Source organism: Candoia aspera, chromosome 5 (assembly GCF_035149785.1).
Source record: "Candoia aspera isolate rCanAsp1 chromosome 5, rCanAsp1.hap2, whole genome shotgun sequence".
Classification (NCBI taxonomy): Eukaryota; Metazoa; Chordata; class Lepidosauria; order Squamata; family Boidae; genus Candoia; species Candoia aspera.
The window spans coordinates 115183766-115201512 of NC_086157.1; the positions used below are offsets into that span (position 1 = coordinate 115183766).

The window sequence follows — 17747 nt, forward strand, 5'->3', positions numbered from 1 at the left end:
CTGGGCTTGTTACAGTTTCAGTTTTCCTTTGTGCTGCCTCTCCTTCCAGTCCTACTCAGAGGGCATGTGCGTGTGCGTGTGTGCGTCTGAGCTTGTAAATATGAGCTTATAAAGATTTTGCGCCTATCCAGGATATATGAATGTCATGCGCTGCCTACCTCCGAGTAATACACAGACGCTGGTTCCGTGAAACAGGCTCTGGTTTATTCGCAGTGTAGATACAGTATAGGAAAAAAGCTGAGAGTGACAGGAGCGCGCCGGTGCGGGGTTTAAATACCCCGCGCCGGTCAGCGCCCCCTCACTCGCGGTTACGTCACCCCCCTTTGTCCAGCACGCTGTCCTGCCGGTAGGTGAGGGGTTGCGAGGCCCCGCTGGCGTTCCGGGATCGCCCATCATCGGTTTCCCTATTCCTCCGGTGATTGCTGTCAGCTGGGCGATCTCCGTTGCGTTAGCGCTAACAGCTTGGGTGTGCCTCGCGATCCGTTTAGCCATTGTCTCTTGTCCTTCAGTCTTTGTAAGTTGATGGCTACTTATCTTGAGCCCCTTCCCCTGTTTCCTTGTTATTGTCATGTGTGCCATTGCGCTGATGTCTTCAGCTCAACGGCACTCATGACAATGAAGCTGTTTATGTTTTTATGCTTTCTGTAAATACATTTATTTTTATAGAAATGCCTGGTGTGTGTTTTTTCTGATCTCTCGAGCCAAACGCTTTCCAGCACTCTGCCACACAGGCCACCCTGAGATACGATTAGGTCCAAGGCTGGAAGAGAGCCCACATTCTAGGATGGCCTTTGGGCTCATCCTCACATCCTACTAATCATGGCACAAAGACCCCTTGCTGACTGTTTTTAAGGGCCATGACTTTGTGGCGTCACCTTTCTCTCATCCCCAGCCCACCGCAAAGGCAGTCCAGAGTCCCCTTTAGTTGTTCCTCTGCTGCTCTTGGTGGTGAGGCTGGGGATCACTGTCAGACCTTCAAGGTGGTCCAAGTCTAGAAACCAGCCCAGCAGGGATTCCAGAAATGCTCTTTGTTGTTGTAGGGTAGAAGAAGAGGGTCTGGAAAGTTTCCCTCTGTCCAACCTTCTGCTAAGCAGAATTAAGCCGGGGTTCTTTTGAGTGTCTTTGTCCTACTTCCTTCAGTTTCAGGGCTGTGCATGTTCTCTTCTCAAGTCTCTCCTTAATGGCTCTCTCATCCCTTCCCCAAGGTCAGCTCTCAGCTCCTCCACGGTGATACAGTCAGGGGCAGGGATCTGCTCAGCTCCTGCTGGCCTCTTAAGTCTCCCATGGGCACGTCCTCTGCCCATCCGTTGTTGGGCATTGCTCTCTGATTCCCTTGAGACTGGACACCTGAGACCCACCAGCTGGGAAGGAAGGAAGGGAGGGAGGGAGGGAGGAAAAACATTTGGCATGATGGTCCTGAAGTCCTACAGCAAAAAAGAAAATTGAGGCAGATGGTCAGTGGGTGTAATAGTCTGTGGGAATGACCCTGGGGGACAGGGAGAAAAGCTGCAGACTGGACAACCCACCATAGAAAAGCTATCTCAGTCCACAGGAGGAGGAGGTGGGTGGGCTCATAGTCCTGTGGCGAGCAAAAAAATCTGTTGGTTGGGCTGGCTGTCGGGTTGCAAGAGGACGCTGGCGGGAGGCCCCAGAATGCCCCAGCAGCCCCACACCACATGGTGGAGAGATCCTGGCAGTTGCTCTCTCTGCTGGTAAGAGAGGAAGGATGCCAGGGACCCCCACCCCCCACTCGCTGCCTTCAAACCATCCCACCTTAAACTGTGCAGCCACCGCACCGGGCCTCACTGCTCAATCAGCCCAAAACAGAGGTGGCCTTTCAGGTTCCAGGTGCTGTTCGAAAGCCTACCAAACCCTTTATGGCTCGGCACCAGGTTGCCTACAGGACCGTAATTCCCCACCAAAGTTGGTCCAAGTGTTCGATCCTGCTGGGAGGAGCAGCTGGTTGTTCCTCAAGTGTGCGGGTCAGTGGAGCTGGCTGTGGAAGTGGGGATTCCCAGTGGCATCCTGGCGCTTGGAAAGCCCGCCCGTTGGAGGTTCAATCTGCTCCTGCCTTGGCCACTGTCTGGTCGATGTCGAAGACCGAGTCCTTCCAGAGGGCGTTGGGCCCATGATGCCTCTTTGTCTGGTATGCTGCGTTGTGTGACTTTTATTCCTTTTCGCATTTCTGCATTTTTGTTTCTTCTACCCGTAGCTTGCTGAGAGTGTGTTGGATTGCAGCAGGTTAAAAAAAGGATCAATTCATCAATCGGTCAGAGGGGCGCACAGTTTATATACGTCAACTTTCTTTTCTGCCAGGAATGCACATTGAGACATTTGTCTGGCAGTGCTCTCTTCCCACTGGTTATCAACCAACACTTAGCGCTGTACAATTCCCAGAATTCTCAGTCAGCTGCCCAAGACAGCTGGGCATTCTGGAAAGTAGGCAAACACGGCTGGAGGCAGCAGGCTGGGAATGTGTCTTGGAACCCATTTTCCTTTCGGCCCACTGCTTGATCCAGGGGTGTCTGCGGGTCATGGCCAAAAAAGTCAAGACGGGAGCCGCAACGGTGCAATCAGAGCTCTGCTTATTTGTTACGCATATCACACAATTCAAGTCGCCATCTTGATGTCTCCAAACCATACCTTGCAGACACCCCTGGCTTGATCCATCCTGAAGGTTCCCTAAATCTCCCCTTCTTTCTTCCCAGGTTCACTAGGCTCCAGAACAAAATCCGACGAGGAACTGCAGATACAGTAAGTGTCTGAAAGATCCACCTGCGTGGTGCAAAGTTCCCAAGGAGCTTTAGGTCTTGGGGCGAGGTGACTTGGAGACCCCCCATCCCACGTAAATCCTGCCTTCCCGACCGGGGAGAGCGAAGAGCACCTGATAAAGGTGCCCTCCTATCGGGAGGCCTAACCGGAGGGGCGCAGAGGGAGGTGTTTTGGGTGACCGCTTCCCTCCTTTGGAACATCTTGCCCATCCCAACCCTCACGGCCTTCATTTTCCAGAGGAAGGAACGCACCAAGTATTGGTTGATGTTATTCTTAATGGTTTGACTGTTTCTATAGCATTGCTATTTTGTGTTAGACGTTGACTCAATTGGTACGTGGCCGAGAATGCACAAACTTCGGAGTGAGGCAGTTTATACACTTTACCAGTCAATCCGTCCATGGCTTGGGGAGGCTAGAAGACCCACGGGGCACAGCCAGATGGCTGCGCTGAAGCGGGGTCCCTTGATCCCTGAGCTGGTGGAGAAGCAGCTGCCCCACTGTCCTGCTGCCAGTCAGTTTCCTTGGTGGAGCCAGGAGCCCGGTCTGTCCTGTGGCCCGAGCCCAAGCGGCCACAGAGGGGAATGCCCGCTGATGGGACGGGTGGTGCCTGCAGAGGCCTCGAGGGGCAGGTAGCGGATGGGCAAATCCCAAACCCTGACCGCTCCAACCACCGCCCTGTTGAGCCAGCGGGGCAAAAACTGGCTTCGGAGAAAAAGGGAGACCACCACTTTAAAACGAGACCAGCTGAATGTGGCTTCCATCTTCCGCTGGCCCTGCTGAGGGCTGCGGCTGAGAGGATGGCCACGTCACAAGGCATCCCCTACAGAAACAGCTCCCCAGGCACGAAGAGGGGGTGGGAAGGATGAGCCATATAACTCAATTAGGAGGGCAGGGCCTGGGAGAGAAGGGGTAGGAAACATTGAGATGTCGATGGTCCCTCCAACCTTTGAATGCTTTCCCCCAAAATATCGTACGTTAGTATTTTTCCCTGGCCTTGCCAAACTCGAAACTCTGAGTCTGAGGGGGTCCAGATCCAGCACAGTTTGGCTAGGCTTTCTCTATGTTTCTGCCCAGACGATGTTTCTGTTACGGCAGAGCAACGAGACGGGGAGCTCATTTTAACCTAGAGCAGGGCTCCTCAACCTTGGCCCCTTTAAGATGTGTGGACTTCAACTCCCAGAATTCCCCAGCCAGCCACGCTGGCTGGGGAATTCTGGGAGTTGAAGTCCACACATCTTAAAGGGGCCAAGGTTGAGAAACAGTCACCTAGAGAGTAACAGTCTTTATCCTTAAGTTCCTTGCTATAACTCACGATTAAATTAAGAAAAATCTGCTACAGAATTTACGCAACCTTTTAATACTGGACTTTGCAGCAGCAGGACCATAGGTTTTAAATAGAGTCCGCTAATTCTCTTGAATGCAAAATTTACAACAGTTGCCTCTAAAAATAGGAAGCTTCTGAAAGTTTGGGGAAAAAAAGAAACTAGCGATCCTTATGTTTAAAAAGACTTTGGGGACCTTTACGTGAAAAAGCCTAAAAGGGGAAAGTAAATGGAACAAGGAATGAAATCAGAGAAATCTGCACATTAATAAGGACGGTCAGGAAATTGACATTAATGATTATGGCAATTGCAGGAGCATAATGCGCAAAGCTCCTGAATATCGGGGAGGCTGCAGAAGTAAACAGTTAAAAAAATTCACCGAGAGATATAATTTGCTCCCAAAACGCTGTTCAGGGTCAGCCCTTTGAGGTAGGCCAAATGCGGAAACAGATGGGTTCCTCTGCTTTATTGTTGGCGGGTATAATTCTGGAAATCTGAAAGCCTGCCCAAGTGTGCCCCCTCTTAGACCAGGCTTGATTCTTCAAGCAGGGTTGTTCTGAGCCTCTTCCTTGCCCCCTCCTTTCCCAGGGGTCCGTCAGGAAAGAACGCTTGGAAAGGGCCCCGGCAGGGCAGTCTCCACCCTCGAAAGACCACCCGATGGCAAAGCAGCAGCCGCTCCTAAGCGGCACGGCGCTATGAAGCCAGACCGGGCCGCCCAGAAGAGCCCCCCCCGCGTACGGCGGCAGTGGAAGCAGAACCGGACCCCCAAAAGCCCACCCTCCACAGTAGGGGGTCCTCCTGAAGACACAAAAGGGTACTTTTCCACCTGAACCGCCACCCAAAGCAATTCTGGGCAAAGGCCTGCGTCCTGCCTCCTGGGTCTTCTCCTCCTTGGCCGAATTTTTCCCCTTCTTGCCTCGGTTTCTCCCGTTGTCGGAGAAAGCACAGATATTTGCCATGTCCGTTCTACGGTCCTGACAGTTGGCCCGGAACAGTTGGCCCAGAAGAAAAAGGTATTCCACCGCATCCACGCGGCCTGTAACTGGTGAGGACCCACAGCAGGGGCAGATCGATCAGCCCTGTCCGACCTCAACTCCCTGCGCTTTGCAGGGGGCTTGTGGATTTACAGACGCAGCTGCAAGGACAGAACTGATGCCTTCTAATTAATTAAACATTCTCCCAATGCTTAATGGCTTGCCCTTTCCTTGTATTAAAACGCTCTTTTTATCATCTTGGAGGGGTCTGGGAGCCATACCCAGAACCAAAGAACCATGGTTGGGCATCCCTGATGTGGCCAGTTGACCAGGGCCCATTCAGAGAAGGCAGGGTGCAAGGAAGGTGCCCCTCTGCCCCCAGCCAGCCAGCCAGCGCTCTCCGAGCTGCAACGGCAGGGAGGGTCAAGCGCCAGAATCCCATCCGGCAGATCCCCAAGAGAGTTCTGCAGCTGTGGGGGGACAGTTTCTGAGCCCCTCCTTGGGCAGGCTTGGATGGGTGAGGCCGGGAGCACCCAGGCTGTCCTCACACTCGGAGCACCCAGCTCCTGGATGGGGAGGGTGGTAGGAGACGCCTGGAAGTGGGCACCCGAGGCAGAGCCAGCCATCTGGAAGGGTGTGTGGAAGGAAGGAAGGGTCCTCTCAAGGAAGCTGGGCTGTCCTTTTCGCCTTCCCAAAAACCGGCCTTGCTGGCACAATTGTGCAAGGCGCTCTACGGAACACAGAAATGCTGCCCTCACAGGCTCAGAAGCTTGAGGAAGATGCGCAAGACAGGACTGGGGCCGGAAGGCTGCCCTTGTTCTCCCTCTGTAGATGTCCCAGGCAGTGACAGACAGAAATTCAGCAGGTGCAGCCTTCCTCTCCACAATGGCCTTGGAAGAGAAGACGCTTTGGCTGCCATTCTGTCTGTCCAGGCGACATTTTTGGACCGATGTGGTTCTTTATCTACATATTTTTTTTTATTAAGGATTTTAAACAAACGATAACAAGAATTTTTGGACTACTATGATTGTGCCCCTCAAAAGAAGACACAGCAATGAGAAAGACGGGGTGGGGACTAGGGAGGGAAGGACGCTGCTGTTTGGTGCACCGGTGCCCCAGGCCAGAGAGATTGCTCCCCCCCCCCCCGCAGTGGCGCATGCTTCCAGGGTGAGTGCTCTTGCAACAGACTCCTTGGCCACGAACGTGAGATGCTGGGGCGTGGCACCAGGAACCTTTGTGTCTTCTTGGCAGAAAGACAGGGTCTTTTGACCCGGGAGGGGAAATTCCACAAGGATTTGGAAAAACTCCCATATGCCCAGACCTTGCCCTGGGATTCCCCTACTGTAACCTGAGCTCCTTGGTAGCTCTTGCCCCCAAGGCCAAGTCTTGCAGGTCCTTTTCTTCCACTCTGGTTATTCCCCAAGTGAAAACATTTCCTGGTCAGAGGGAGCAAGGCTGGGAAAAAAACCTGCTCTCATTTATCTTTCCCACTTTCATAGCCCAGCGTGGATCGTCCTGGTTTACCTCTTGGTTCTGCCTCAGACTCGGGCCAAAGAAAACCCAGGCCGTAAAGTCTTCCGACTCTCGCGTCCAGATGGGGGTGAGATGCAGAAGTTGCCCCTGCTAGCCCAGTGTTTCTCAATCTCAGCCACTTTAAGGAGTGTGGACTCCAACTCCCAGAATTCCCCAGCCGGCCATGCTGGCTGGGGAATTCCCACCTAAAGTCGCTGAGGTTGAGAAACACTGCGCTCAAGTTTTTTTCCCTCCAGATGCAGTAAATTGCAGCCCGTTCTCCTCGGAGGATGCACATCCTTCAAAAAATTTGCAAATCAGAGTTAGCAGAAGATGCAGGTGCTGTTGGGAAAGCAGCGGCCGACGATTGTGGCAGCAAATCTTTCCTGGGTGGACGCAGCTGGGAGGGGAAAAGACGTGGATGTGGGGACAGAGGCCCCACTAGGAGGAACAGCAGGCAGCGGGCACGGGGCACCCTGAACCAGTTCGGTTAAAACGCAGCAGCAGCAGCAGCAGCAGCAGCATTCACACGACTTGCTAGGCTCCGTGTTCACGTTTCTTCCTTTCCTCCTCCTCGCTGCTCAGCTCGCTGCTTGAAGAGGGCCGCTGGGTTCCCCTGCGGCTCGGTGTGTCGTGTGAAACTCACGCACGGGCTAATTGGAAAACCGAGTTAAGTGCGTCGTGCAAAAGCAGCCCCCGAAAGCAGAGGCCAGGGAGCAGGGGAAAGGCTTCCGAGGACCCCCTTTCCCCCTTCTTCCTCCCGGCACCCCCGGCCTCAAACCCCGCGGCTGCTCGCGCCCGGCCCCCGCGTTAGCCTCCCTGCAAGGCGAAGAGCTGCACAATTCGGGCGGGGGGGGGGCGTCCGCCAGGCCGAGCAGGGGGCGGGGGCGGCTCCGCGGGCTGCCCGCGCGGTCTGCTGAAGGGGGCGCCGCCGAGCGCGGAGACGGGGCGGGCGCTGCGGGGCCCCCCGCTCGATCGGCGTCGAAACCGCCCGCCCGGACCAGAAGGCCCCCGGGGGCCCCGCCAGCCCGGCGCTCCTGGGGGCCCTGCGGCTGGCGGCGGCGTGCACAGCAGCGGGAGGCCTCCCCGCTCGGGAGAGCGCGGGCGCCGGCGGGGGCCCGAGGGAGGGGCGCCCGCGGGCCGGGGTCGGTCGGCCGCCGGGGGTCGGGGCTCGGCCGCCGCGGGCGCCCCCCGCTTCCTCCGCGGCTCGCGCCAGAGGCTGGCCGAGCAGCGAGCGGCCCCCCGCGGCCCCCCTCGCCCCGGCCGGGGAGGGCCGCGGGCGGGCGGAGCCGGCGGGCGCCGGGTTGGGGAGGTGGAGGGACCTGGGATTCCCCGGCCCCGCCCCGCCCCGCGCGGTGACGCCGCCGCGACTCCGCCCCCCCCCCGGGCCCGGCCGGACCTCCGGGCAGCGTCGCCCGCGCCATGGCCGAGAGCGGCGGCGGCGACTTGTCCCGGCGCCGCTGGAAGCGCCACATCGTCCGGCAGCTGCAGCAGCGCGACCGGGCGCAGAAGGCGCGCTTCCTGGACCTGGTGCAGGCCTGTGAGTGCGGGGGGCGGGCGGGGGCGCAGCGCCGGGGGCTCCGCGTGGGCAGCGCAGGCAGTACCGTGTGCCCCCCACCCCCCGCCCGTCCTCCGTGTCTGTGAAAAGGGGCGCAATTCGGCCCAGGCAAGCGCCGCCCGGCGCTCCCTCCGGCACCTGCCCGGTGCCCGGCTCCTGGGCGAAGCCTTGCAGCCCTCCGCGCGTTCTGCGTTCTGCTTCTCCTCCCCGCTAATTCGGGGGGGGGCTTTGGGGCATCCGAGGCTACCCCCCCCCCCCGGCCGGCCGGCCGCCGTGCCGCCTGGCATCGCTGGCAGCCCCAGCGGGCCCCCCGCCCTCCCGTCGCCGCAGCAGCTGCCCGCTGGCCTCCGCCGCGGTCGGGGCCGGCTTGCCGTGGTGGCCGCGGGAGCCTCCCTTGCCGGCGGCGGCTTGTTTTGACGGCCCCGGGCTGCGTCCTCCGCTGCGGCCCCGCCCGGGAGCCCTGGTCCAGGCATCGGACCCCGGTCTGCCAGTCGGGCACTGCCAGCCCAACGGCTTGGCTCTCCTGGCACTTAGTCTTTCGTGCCCAGGGGGACCCAGAGGATCAGAAATGCTGGCACGAATTCTGTGCAGAAATGTACAGCAGGGTGTCCCAGGCACCTGCTCTATGTGCAAACGGTGTTTCTCAACCTTGGCCAGCGGCTTGAAGAGGTGTGGGCTCCAACTCCCAGAATTCCCCAGCCAGCAAGTTGGAGTCCACACCTCTTCAAGCCGCCAAGGTTGAGAAGCATTGGTTAGAATATCCCTCCGGTCATAATTTGGCCCCACTGTTTGGGGCTCTGCGGTGGGTCCCAGAACGGCACATCCCAAGAGGCAGGGCCTGAACTGGGGCAGGGACCCTTTGCCCTCTGCACCCCCACTGAGGTGGGCAAAAGGTGGTGGGTGGGGCTGTTGTGGAGCGGAGCAAACTTGGGAGTTGAACCGCTGAAATCCGGGGTGGCATTTGGGACTGATGGTCCCACTTTTGCTGTGAAACATTTGCCCGGCCAGGTGATGGTGGGAAAGGCTTCCCTTAGCCTGCAAAGCCGCCTGTCTTGAATTGAGGGTCTGGATGAGCATGCTGGCTGGGGAATTCTGGGAGCTGAAGCCCACCCATCTTAAAGTTGTTGAGGTTGAGAAACCCTGCTGTAAAGCCGCCTTATAAAAACCAGGAATTAACATTCAAGACACAAACTAAACCATCTACCAGAGGGATGATGAATCTGGAGGACTCTGATGGTGTTTGTTAGTGATGGTTGCTGTTGGAAATTCTGTTATTTAGAGTGGGTTCCTCTTTCTGAGCTGATTCCAGACCGTTGTTTCTCTTAGCGTGCAAATTTAAGAAGTGAAATAAAATCGTGAGACCCGAGGGTCACTGATTCCCATTCCCAGGATGTTCCACGTTCCTTTTGAATTTCTTCAGTTATCCCTGGTTGTATCTAAAGTGAAATTGGTTGTATCTGAAGGGCTTTATGCAAACCAAACCAGCTCAGTTACAAACTCAGATTTGTATTCTCTGTGGTCAGGACAAGGTCTGTAAACGGACAGGCCGGCTTTCCCAGCCAGTCTCTCGTTCCAACTCTTTTGCTTGGAGGACTGGGTTGGCCAGATGGATCAATTAACTGGGTTAGGTGTTCTCACGTGTGACTGAATGGGGTGGGTTTAACACCTATGCATGCTTAGGTGTTCGGGTCACAAAATTATCCCTCTGGGGTGACAATTGATTTGGGCCAGTTGACTCTTTTGACAATGGATTTGGGCCAATCGTCCTGCAGGACATCAGCCTTCTTACTGACCCAACAAAGTATGCTGGGGGATCAGGGCTTCTGTGAAATTGTCCATACACACATTTTTCATCAGGACTATTCTGGTGATCTCCTGTAAGAAGCCCAGGGAATGTTATTGAATCATTGAATAGTGGAAGAGCCCTTAAGGATCATCTAGTCCAGCCTTGACCCTGGAGGAAGCCTTGAAATATTCTTCAGGCCTCAGGGAACCCCTGCCCATTCAGGCTCAAATACAGGCCAGAAGTTACCAAATTATGATGTTCGTTTCATGGGTAGGCCTGTAGCTACGCACTTTAAGAAGCTGCAACTTAACAGCTGTAATTTCTGGTGCTGCTGAAGAAGGGAATATCCGTTCCTAAAACAAATAGCTGAGTCTTCTCTGGCATGTTAACAATATCACTCTGGAAGAGAAAAGAGGATGTGTGCGTTCCCTTTTTGGGTGACTGCACATACCTCGAAAAGCAGAAGAGGAACTTATTCAGGCATCCCCTTTTTCTGCTGAATAATGTCAAGTTCAAAAGGTCTGCTTGGAAGACAGGAGCAAAATGATGGCTCGCAGCCCGTCAGGTTCTGTGCAAGGCAATCCGTTTTGATGTTTGTCGCCTCTTGCCCACGCACACCGAGGAGCTGTGTAAAGAACGAGATGCTTTCAGGAGCATTTTAAGCCTCCGGTGTTTTCTAGTTAACGTTTTAAGGGTGAGAAGCTTCTTGTGTTTAAGGGCCGATTGAATGATCTCCCTCGGGAAATACAAAGTTGTCCTGTGGTGGATCTGGAGGACCGTGAGAATTGCGGGTGAAGATTCTGCGTTGAGGAAGGGCTGGGGTTAAGATGGCTTCCAGAAGGGTTGGCTTGGAATTCTGGGAACTGTAGTCTCTACACCAGTTGGGGAAGGCTGTGCTGGATGATTCCTGTCTCCTCTTCCACGCAGAAGGGCTCATGCCAAGGGGGTCAAAAAAGTGAAGACGGCAGCCGTGACATCAGTTACTCTCTTATGGGCATCACATCGTAGTTTGGGGTCTTCCATTTCAAATAACTGAGCTATTCTGCATGAGATGTCCTGGCGGAACATCTCCACGCGCTTCTGAAAACGGAGAGAGACCGCTGGCTTTTCTTCCAAACCCACTTAGACATTTAACTGGTTTGGTTGATTTAGTCGACGTGTCAGCAGTGTCAGCTTCTCCAGGTGTAAGACCCCAGCAGAATTCAACGGGATCTACTTCGGAGTAGAAGATAGCGGTGGTGATTGTATTTTGATTCCCCAGTTTCTCTGGCAATACGAGGGACTTAAACCAATGCTCTTCACTGTGGCTCTTCAGGCCTTTCTAGCTCGGTAAACCCTCCTTGCTTCCATCACATCCCCCAACACTGCTTCGTGCTTTGCTCTTTGGCCATCAGGGTTCTTTCTGTCTTCTCCAGGATCTCATCAGTGCCATCCAACCACAACTTTCTCTGTCTTCCCCTTCCTCTGGCCCCGTTCGCTCTTCCTTCAAATGTTTGTCCAGCAATTTTACCCTCCTTCCTTCCCCACCTCTGTGTTCTTCTATCCAGCTGGTCACACGCTTTGGTTATCGATGGACTTCCATTCAGCCTCCCTGAATTCTCAGCTCAATCTCTTCTTACTTCACCACACTACTTCTTAGCTGCCCCATTCCCACTGCGTTCAATTTATTTTTACTGTAGATCCTAACAAGCCCAGTGCTCACTTCCATAAAACAACGTGGGCAACAGCACATTCTTACACAGCATATATTCATTCCTTAAAACAGACTGCATATTACTCACTACCATTTTTCCCCAGCATTTACATACCGTGTAATCCAGTCATTTTTCCAGTCTTCCATAAATATTCTGGCCAGGTAGACAAACTCATTTTCTTGGTCTCCTTTTTCACCATTTAAGAATAACTTGCAGTCATTCACTGCGTTTTCCCTGTCAAACAGAACCACTCTGGTCTTTGATGCATATAATTTTCGGATCCATGCTGCTAGTTGCATCTATCTAAGGTTCACTACCAATTATTCAAGTTCTCTACCACCAACACGTGATCTGCATTCAAAAGCACACATCCACCTATCCATGACCACAACCACACATCCAAATATCGCCACAAGCATTCTGTATACATTTGTCCTTAAATACATTAAACAGCCAGAAGGACGTTACATATTCTTGTTTTATTCCTGCGTAGTGTGGAACCACTTGCTAGAAATTGCATTTATTCTCACCTATGCTTTGCCTCCGCTTTTCACAACCAACTTGAGCTTTGTATTCATACAAAAATTCCAAACATATTCACTTCCTCAAAGTAAGCAAATCTATGGTGAACCTTCTTTTTCACGTTCTTTCAACCTCTGAAAGAGCAAAAATCTAGTCTGCGTCCTCCCTACCCAGCAGAAGCCAGCAATGGTCCTCCCCAGATTTTGCTCAATGTTGATTCATCTTGAGTGATGCTGGGATTATATTTACTACACCCCGGTGTTGTTCACTCATCTTTCCCAGGTACAATCCCAGTCACAAACAGGCAATATGACAGGACTTGGGTGTGTGTGGGTGTGCAAATCTCTTTCGTGCTGTGTATTTAAAATGTGCAATAGTGGTAGACTTCAGAGATCGCAGTCATGGCATTTAATAATAACTGTTTGGATTTCCTTTGAAGTTGGGGGATTTTTCGAAAGAGCCGAGCAGGTTAATTTCATTTCATTTAATGCTGCCCGACTCTCAGTGACTCAGTGTGGTTATGGTCTTGGAGTAGCATCACCCTGACTAATAGGAGTTGGCTCTTCTGTTACCTGCTTGGAAGACAACTAGGAAATCCCAGGGTCAGAAAATAAATAGGAAATAATTTTTTTAAAAAGGCATTGTTAATCCAGTTCACATAATGCCAAGAAAGTAGCATGGATGTGCCTACCAGAAGTTGAGGTTGGCCCAAAGATGACTTGACTTGTTGTACTTAGAAAAACACTGCAGTGTGGAAGATAATCGGCTGATCCTCCTTGAGCGTCATGACTTAGCAGGTGACTTCCAGCGGTAATTATCCTCGGTCCATTAGGCAGCTGAACTCTTACAGTGTTCTTGAATGTTGTTAATTAAATTATACTTGCCCTTGATTTGTTAACGGAGCAATGTGCGTGGGCTGATTTTCTTCCTGGATACGTCGAACGTGCTTTGGATAGCTTTCTAAACTTCATCAACCATAACTAAAATACTTTTTTTTTTTGGTGCCTTCAAGTCATTGTTGACTCCTGGCGCCTGCCTGGACAAGTCCCTGCAGTTTTCTTGGCAAGGTTTTTCGGAAGTGGTTTGCCATTGCCTTCCTCCTAGGGCTGAGAGAAAGTGACTGGCCCAAAGTCACCCAGCTGGCTTCGTGCCCAAGGCAGGACTAGAACACACGGTCTCCCGGTTTCTAGCCTGGCGCCTTAATGGAAATGATTACAGAATAGATAAAAGGTCAACTGGCTGCTGGAAAGGTGAGATACGCATCAGCAATGTCGCACAACACAATTAACCTGGTTACTGAAGGAACTCATGTTCTAGGCTGCCACCTTATAATGAGACATCAATGAAGCCGTAGGCCTGGTTTGCATGACTCACCGGCAGACCTAACCAAGCTTGCCGTGTTGCATGGATGCATCTGCTGAGTTTCCTTTATCCTGTGTTGTGCGATGACAAGGGATAAAGGGAGGTCCAAAAAGTCAAGATGGCGACCACGACTACATAATGAAAGACCCGCCCCCCTTTTTTTTTACATGCGCTCAAGTAAACTGGAAAAGTATTTGCTCCAGAAAAGGCTCCAGAAGATCCCCCCGCCTTCCCTGTTGATTTCTCAGAATATTGGGAATGTCGGGAATGTTGATTTCTTCTGGGATGCAGACCCTGAAAGGTGGAAGAATGGCTGTAGAGATGACCTGGGAAGGAAGGCAGTAGGAAGCACGAGAAACCCAGCTCAACTTCCAGCTCCATTTGTGCAGTTTGCCTTGATTTCTGGAGTTAATTTACACAATACATCAGTAAAAGCGGACAGTTTTCTATGGAAAATATAATAGTGCAAAATCCGTATACGCCCATCCCTGGAATAATATTTTCTAAGCATGCTGTTATTTTTCTCTTCATTCTCATAGCTGTGGTTCGTTCTTTTCTTGCAGATAACAAGCTGCTGGAAAAATCCAGCTTGGATGAGCTCACGGTGCAGCTGCAATCCCCTTCCGTAGATCACCAGATGGGGGGTCCTGCTTGCAGGTAACAAAAGTTCAGGTCATGTCTTTCTTTTGCCCTTAAGGCAGGGTTTCTCAACCGTGGCCACTTTAAGATGGTGGACTTCAACTCCCAGAATTCCCCAGCCATCCATGCTGTTGTGGGTCCTGTTATGTCCCAGGCTTTGCATCAGATGCTGATCAATCTGACCTTTCATGGTCCACTGTGCAATTTCTCCAGGGCCAGACTGACTTACTTCCTTCCTTCCTTCCTTCCTTCCTTCCTTCCTTCCTTCCTTCCTTCCTTCCTTCCTTCCTTCCTCCCTTCCTTCCTTCCTTCCTTCCTTCCTTCCTTCCTTCCTTTTGTATGGCTGCTCATTTTAAGTGACTCTGGGTGGACTTTTTTGTTTTGCTGAGACTGCAGAGTCAATAACTGTTTCCTCCCTCCCTTCCCCTTACTCCTTCCTTCCTTCCTTCCTTCCTTCCTTCCTTCCTTCCTTCCTTCCTTCCTTCCTTCCTTCCTTCCTCCCTTCCTTCCTTCCTTCCTTCCTTCCTTCCTTCGCCATTTATGAAACCACATTGCCTCGATTTCGGTGAAATTCTGCCTAGGCGGGTAGAGAACTCTGCGCATTACTGTATCCCAGATCTGGTTCAGACCCAGGTAAGACAAAGCATCCTTTCAAATCCCCTTCCTCAAGAACGGGCCGCCCAACGTGTGACACGTGGTCAGCTAATAAATGCTTATCGCACATTTCTGAAAGTCCTTCTTTGCTAGATAAGTAGAACTTCCCATCCCTGGTAAAGTCCAGAATGCGGACTTGATGTGGTACTGTTCATCCTATATTCTATCCCTCCTTCCTACTTAGAGGTAAGCAAGGAGTACTTATGTGTAGCTAGTTTTTTTTTCTCTTGATCTGGCAGTTGCTGTCTCACACCTAGTGAGACCTCTGCCCTTCCTTCTTCCCATGGAGACATTTGTGCAGGGTAGGACTGGCCTATGAAGACCCCCTCCTCTTCTCTGCATCCTGCCCAGCTCCCTCTTGCAGAATCATCCCTGGCCTCTCCTCAACCCAACAATGCCTACAAAAGCCCACATGGGCCAGAGCCATCTTGGTTTGCCAGCCATAACCTCTCCTCCTGCCTTCTCTCCAGGGTTCTTTCTGCTTTAACTCCCCAGCTTTCTCCTCCTTTGGACCAGCTCAGAAGAAACTGTCCTCCTCAGTGGGAATGTATGCAATCAGTTCCACTCTTGGGGTCCTAATATAAGCTACAAGCAACAGCATGTCTGTTTGGGTCAGATCCATGCATGACAGGATGCCCGCGAGCCCTGGGCAGCTTCACACTGGCATCCAGACAGTCTCAGTATTGCTCAGATCTTCCTCCAGGAAGTTTCTGGTTTCTGATAAGAATGCAATTTGCCTGCAGCCCCAACCATGTGTCTGCCAGCTGTGTTCCTGCTTGGGATCCAGCAGCAGTGTTGACAAGCCTTCAGAGTCGTCAGGAAGCCAGCCGCTTGCAGTTGGACACCCTCGTTGGGGAGGTAAGCTTTGGAGATGGGTCTCCAGGCAGGGGAGCCTTGCGTGAGCAAAGACTAAGGCTGGAAGAAGATCTAGAACAAGGCTGCAAAGGTGATTCTGGAATTTGGTGACCTTCTTGTAGAAGGGGAAAACCGCAACTAAGGGGTTCAGCTTTTGCTTGGCATCCTGTAACTATGTCTGCTGCGGAAAAAGACTAGAAGGAAATTTTCCACTTCCTGCAAGTCTAGATTTGAGGCTTGTCCAGTGAAATGGATTGCCTCTAGATCCAGAAGGAGTTATTCTGAATTAAGCATGAAAACATCATAGCCACTAGAATTTGCAATGGCCACAGGGCTTCTGAAGGAGAGAAGGCCTTTCTTCATGGAGACAGGAAGATCTGTTTTGTATTCTCATTAAGCATTTTTTTCCAGACTGCCAATCTTTATCTGGGTTCTCACAACACATTAAGGCTGTGCTATGTTAACACCGTTGCTGTGTTCGTAGCACATGGGATGTCTTTCCTGCAAATACGCCCTCTGATGGCTTCATGGGATGACCAGGTTCACACAGGCTGCTAACAGGGGCTGAGCCACCAACCATCCAACCCCATTTCAAAGTAGGCTAGATGGTGGGTGAACTCAGCTCCTCTAGGACAAAATGGCCCCATTCATAGACAGGGGAGGTGCATCTTTCACAGACTTAGAAAACAGGCATAAGCAGTCAAAACAGGGAAGGTGAGTTTATTGGCAGCCGATCTCCGCAACAGCAACTTAGCCCAGGTGGGGGGAAACCTGGGAAGAACCATTTGAAAACACTCGAAGAGACTCCCCCCACCCGTTAATGAAGGCTTGCCTTTTCCAAGAGCATTAAAGGCACCTCCCTGGAATCTGCAGTTTTTGCTTCTTTGGTTCTGCCCAGCTGCCCAGGTCTGTGCTGCCCCACTTGCCCGCAACTGTATGGAATCTTTCAATACCAGAAATCGGGGAATCGGAGGGAAAGTGGTCTGTTGCTTTGCTCTCCTGCTTCTGTGACCCACAGAAGCCCGAATGACTGGGCAGTGCACATCCTGGTCCCACCTAGCACTTCTGCGGCTGTGGATGCTGGAAAAAGAAACATCCTGGCGTCATCCTGCTATTTTATGCAAGTCATACGTTTGGTCTAACCAGAGTTCTCCCTCGAGGCACAGATGACCAGGCTCAAATTATCCTACTTTGGATGCATGATGCAAAGACCCAGCTCTCTGGAGGAGGCTCTGATGTGGGAAAGGTGGAGGGAAAGAGAAGAAGAGGGCGGCCAGCAGCGGGGGAGTGGGGGGTGGAGGCTTAGTTACAGTGGCAACGGGGGCACCGTTGGGAGACCTGAAGGACCAGGTCATTACGTAGGCAATCCCTAAGCATCCACATTGATTTGATTGTGCATAATCAATCAATAAACGTGAAGGCCTAGCTCCCTGAAGAAATCAATAATTCTGGGAAAGGTGGAAGGAGGGAGAGAAGAGGACAGCCAGCAGAAGGTGGATGGACTCAGTTATGGTGGAGATGAGTGCACGGTTGGAAGACCTGAAGGACCAGGCGTGGGACAGATTGTCCTACAGTGACTTGATGGCAGATAATCCATCGGTCGTTCGTAGGTATTATGAATCAGCTCAGAAGATACCCTCAGACTTGGTCCTGGCTACACAGTGACTGGTTGATGAGAGAGGAATGCCTCTCCATGGCTGGTTTGCCATGATGCTATCGGGCTCTTCAGATCTTTTTAGTTTTTCTAACCTGAAGACTTTGGGGGGGGGGGTCGGGCTGCAGCTATCCTGGTGCAGGAAATAACCTGACCTCGTATCTCTGCTTTGCAGTTGGCATACAAGGTATATGAGTGGAACCAGCTGCTCAGAGCTAAGGACGCCAACCTGGAGGAGCAAAAGAGCAGGTGAAGGGTCTCCGTGGGACTTCTGATCTCTTCCTCGGTGCAGAGCTGGCAGCCTGGCCATCTTGCCCCAGATCGGAGCGGGGCACGGCCGTTTGAGAGCTGGGCTCTGGAGGCCGGGTGATGTGATGGCCCTTGGCACGCTTCATCTGGAGACTAAATTGGCACTATTTACTAAGTCAGAAAAATGAAACTGG

At 52.5% G+C, this 17747-nt stretch overlaps 1 protein-coding gene across 1 annotated transcript in view; it reads left to right on the forward strand.

The window, feature by feature from the left end:
• Positions 1 to 7979: 7979 nt before the first annotated feature.
• The window catches only part of ATG16L2 (autophagy related 16 like 2), a 35906-nt gene continuing 26138 nt past the window's right edge, over positions 7980 to 17747 (forward strand). Inside the window, exons 1-4 of the mRNA XM_063306028.1 lie at positions 7980 to 8120; positions 14066 to 14159; positions 15539 to 15653; positions 17480 to 17553. Coding sequence (XP_063162098.1) covers positions 8003 to 8120; positions 14066 to 14159; positions 15539 to 15653; positions 17480 to 17553 — 401 coding nt within the window. The 5' untranslated portion in view covers positions 7980 to 8002. The remainder of the gene's footprint in view (positions 8121 to 14065; positions 14160 to 15538; positions 15654 to 17479; positions 17554 to 17747) is intronic.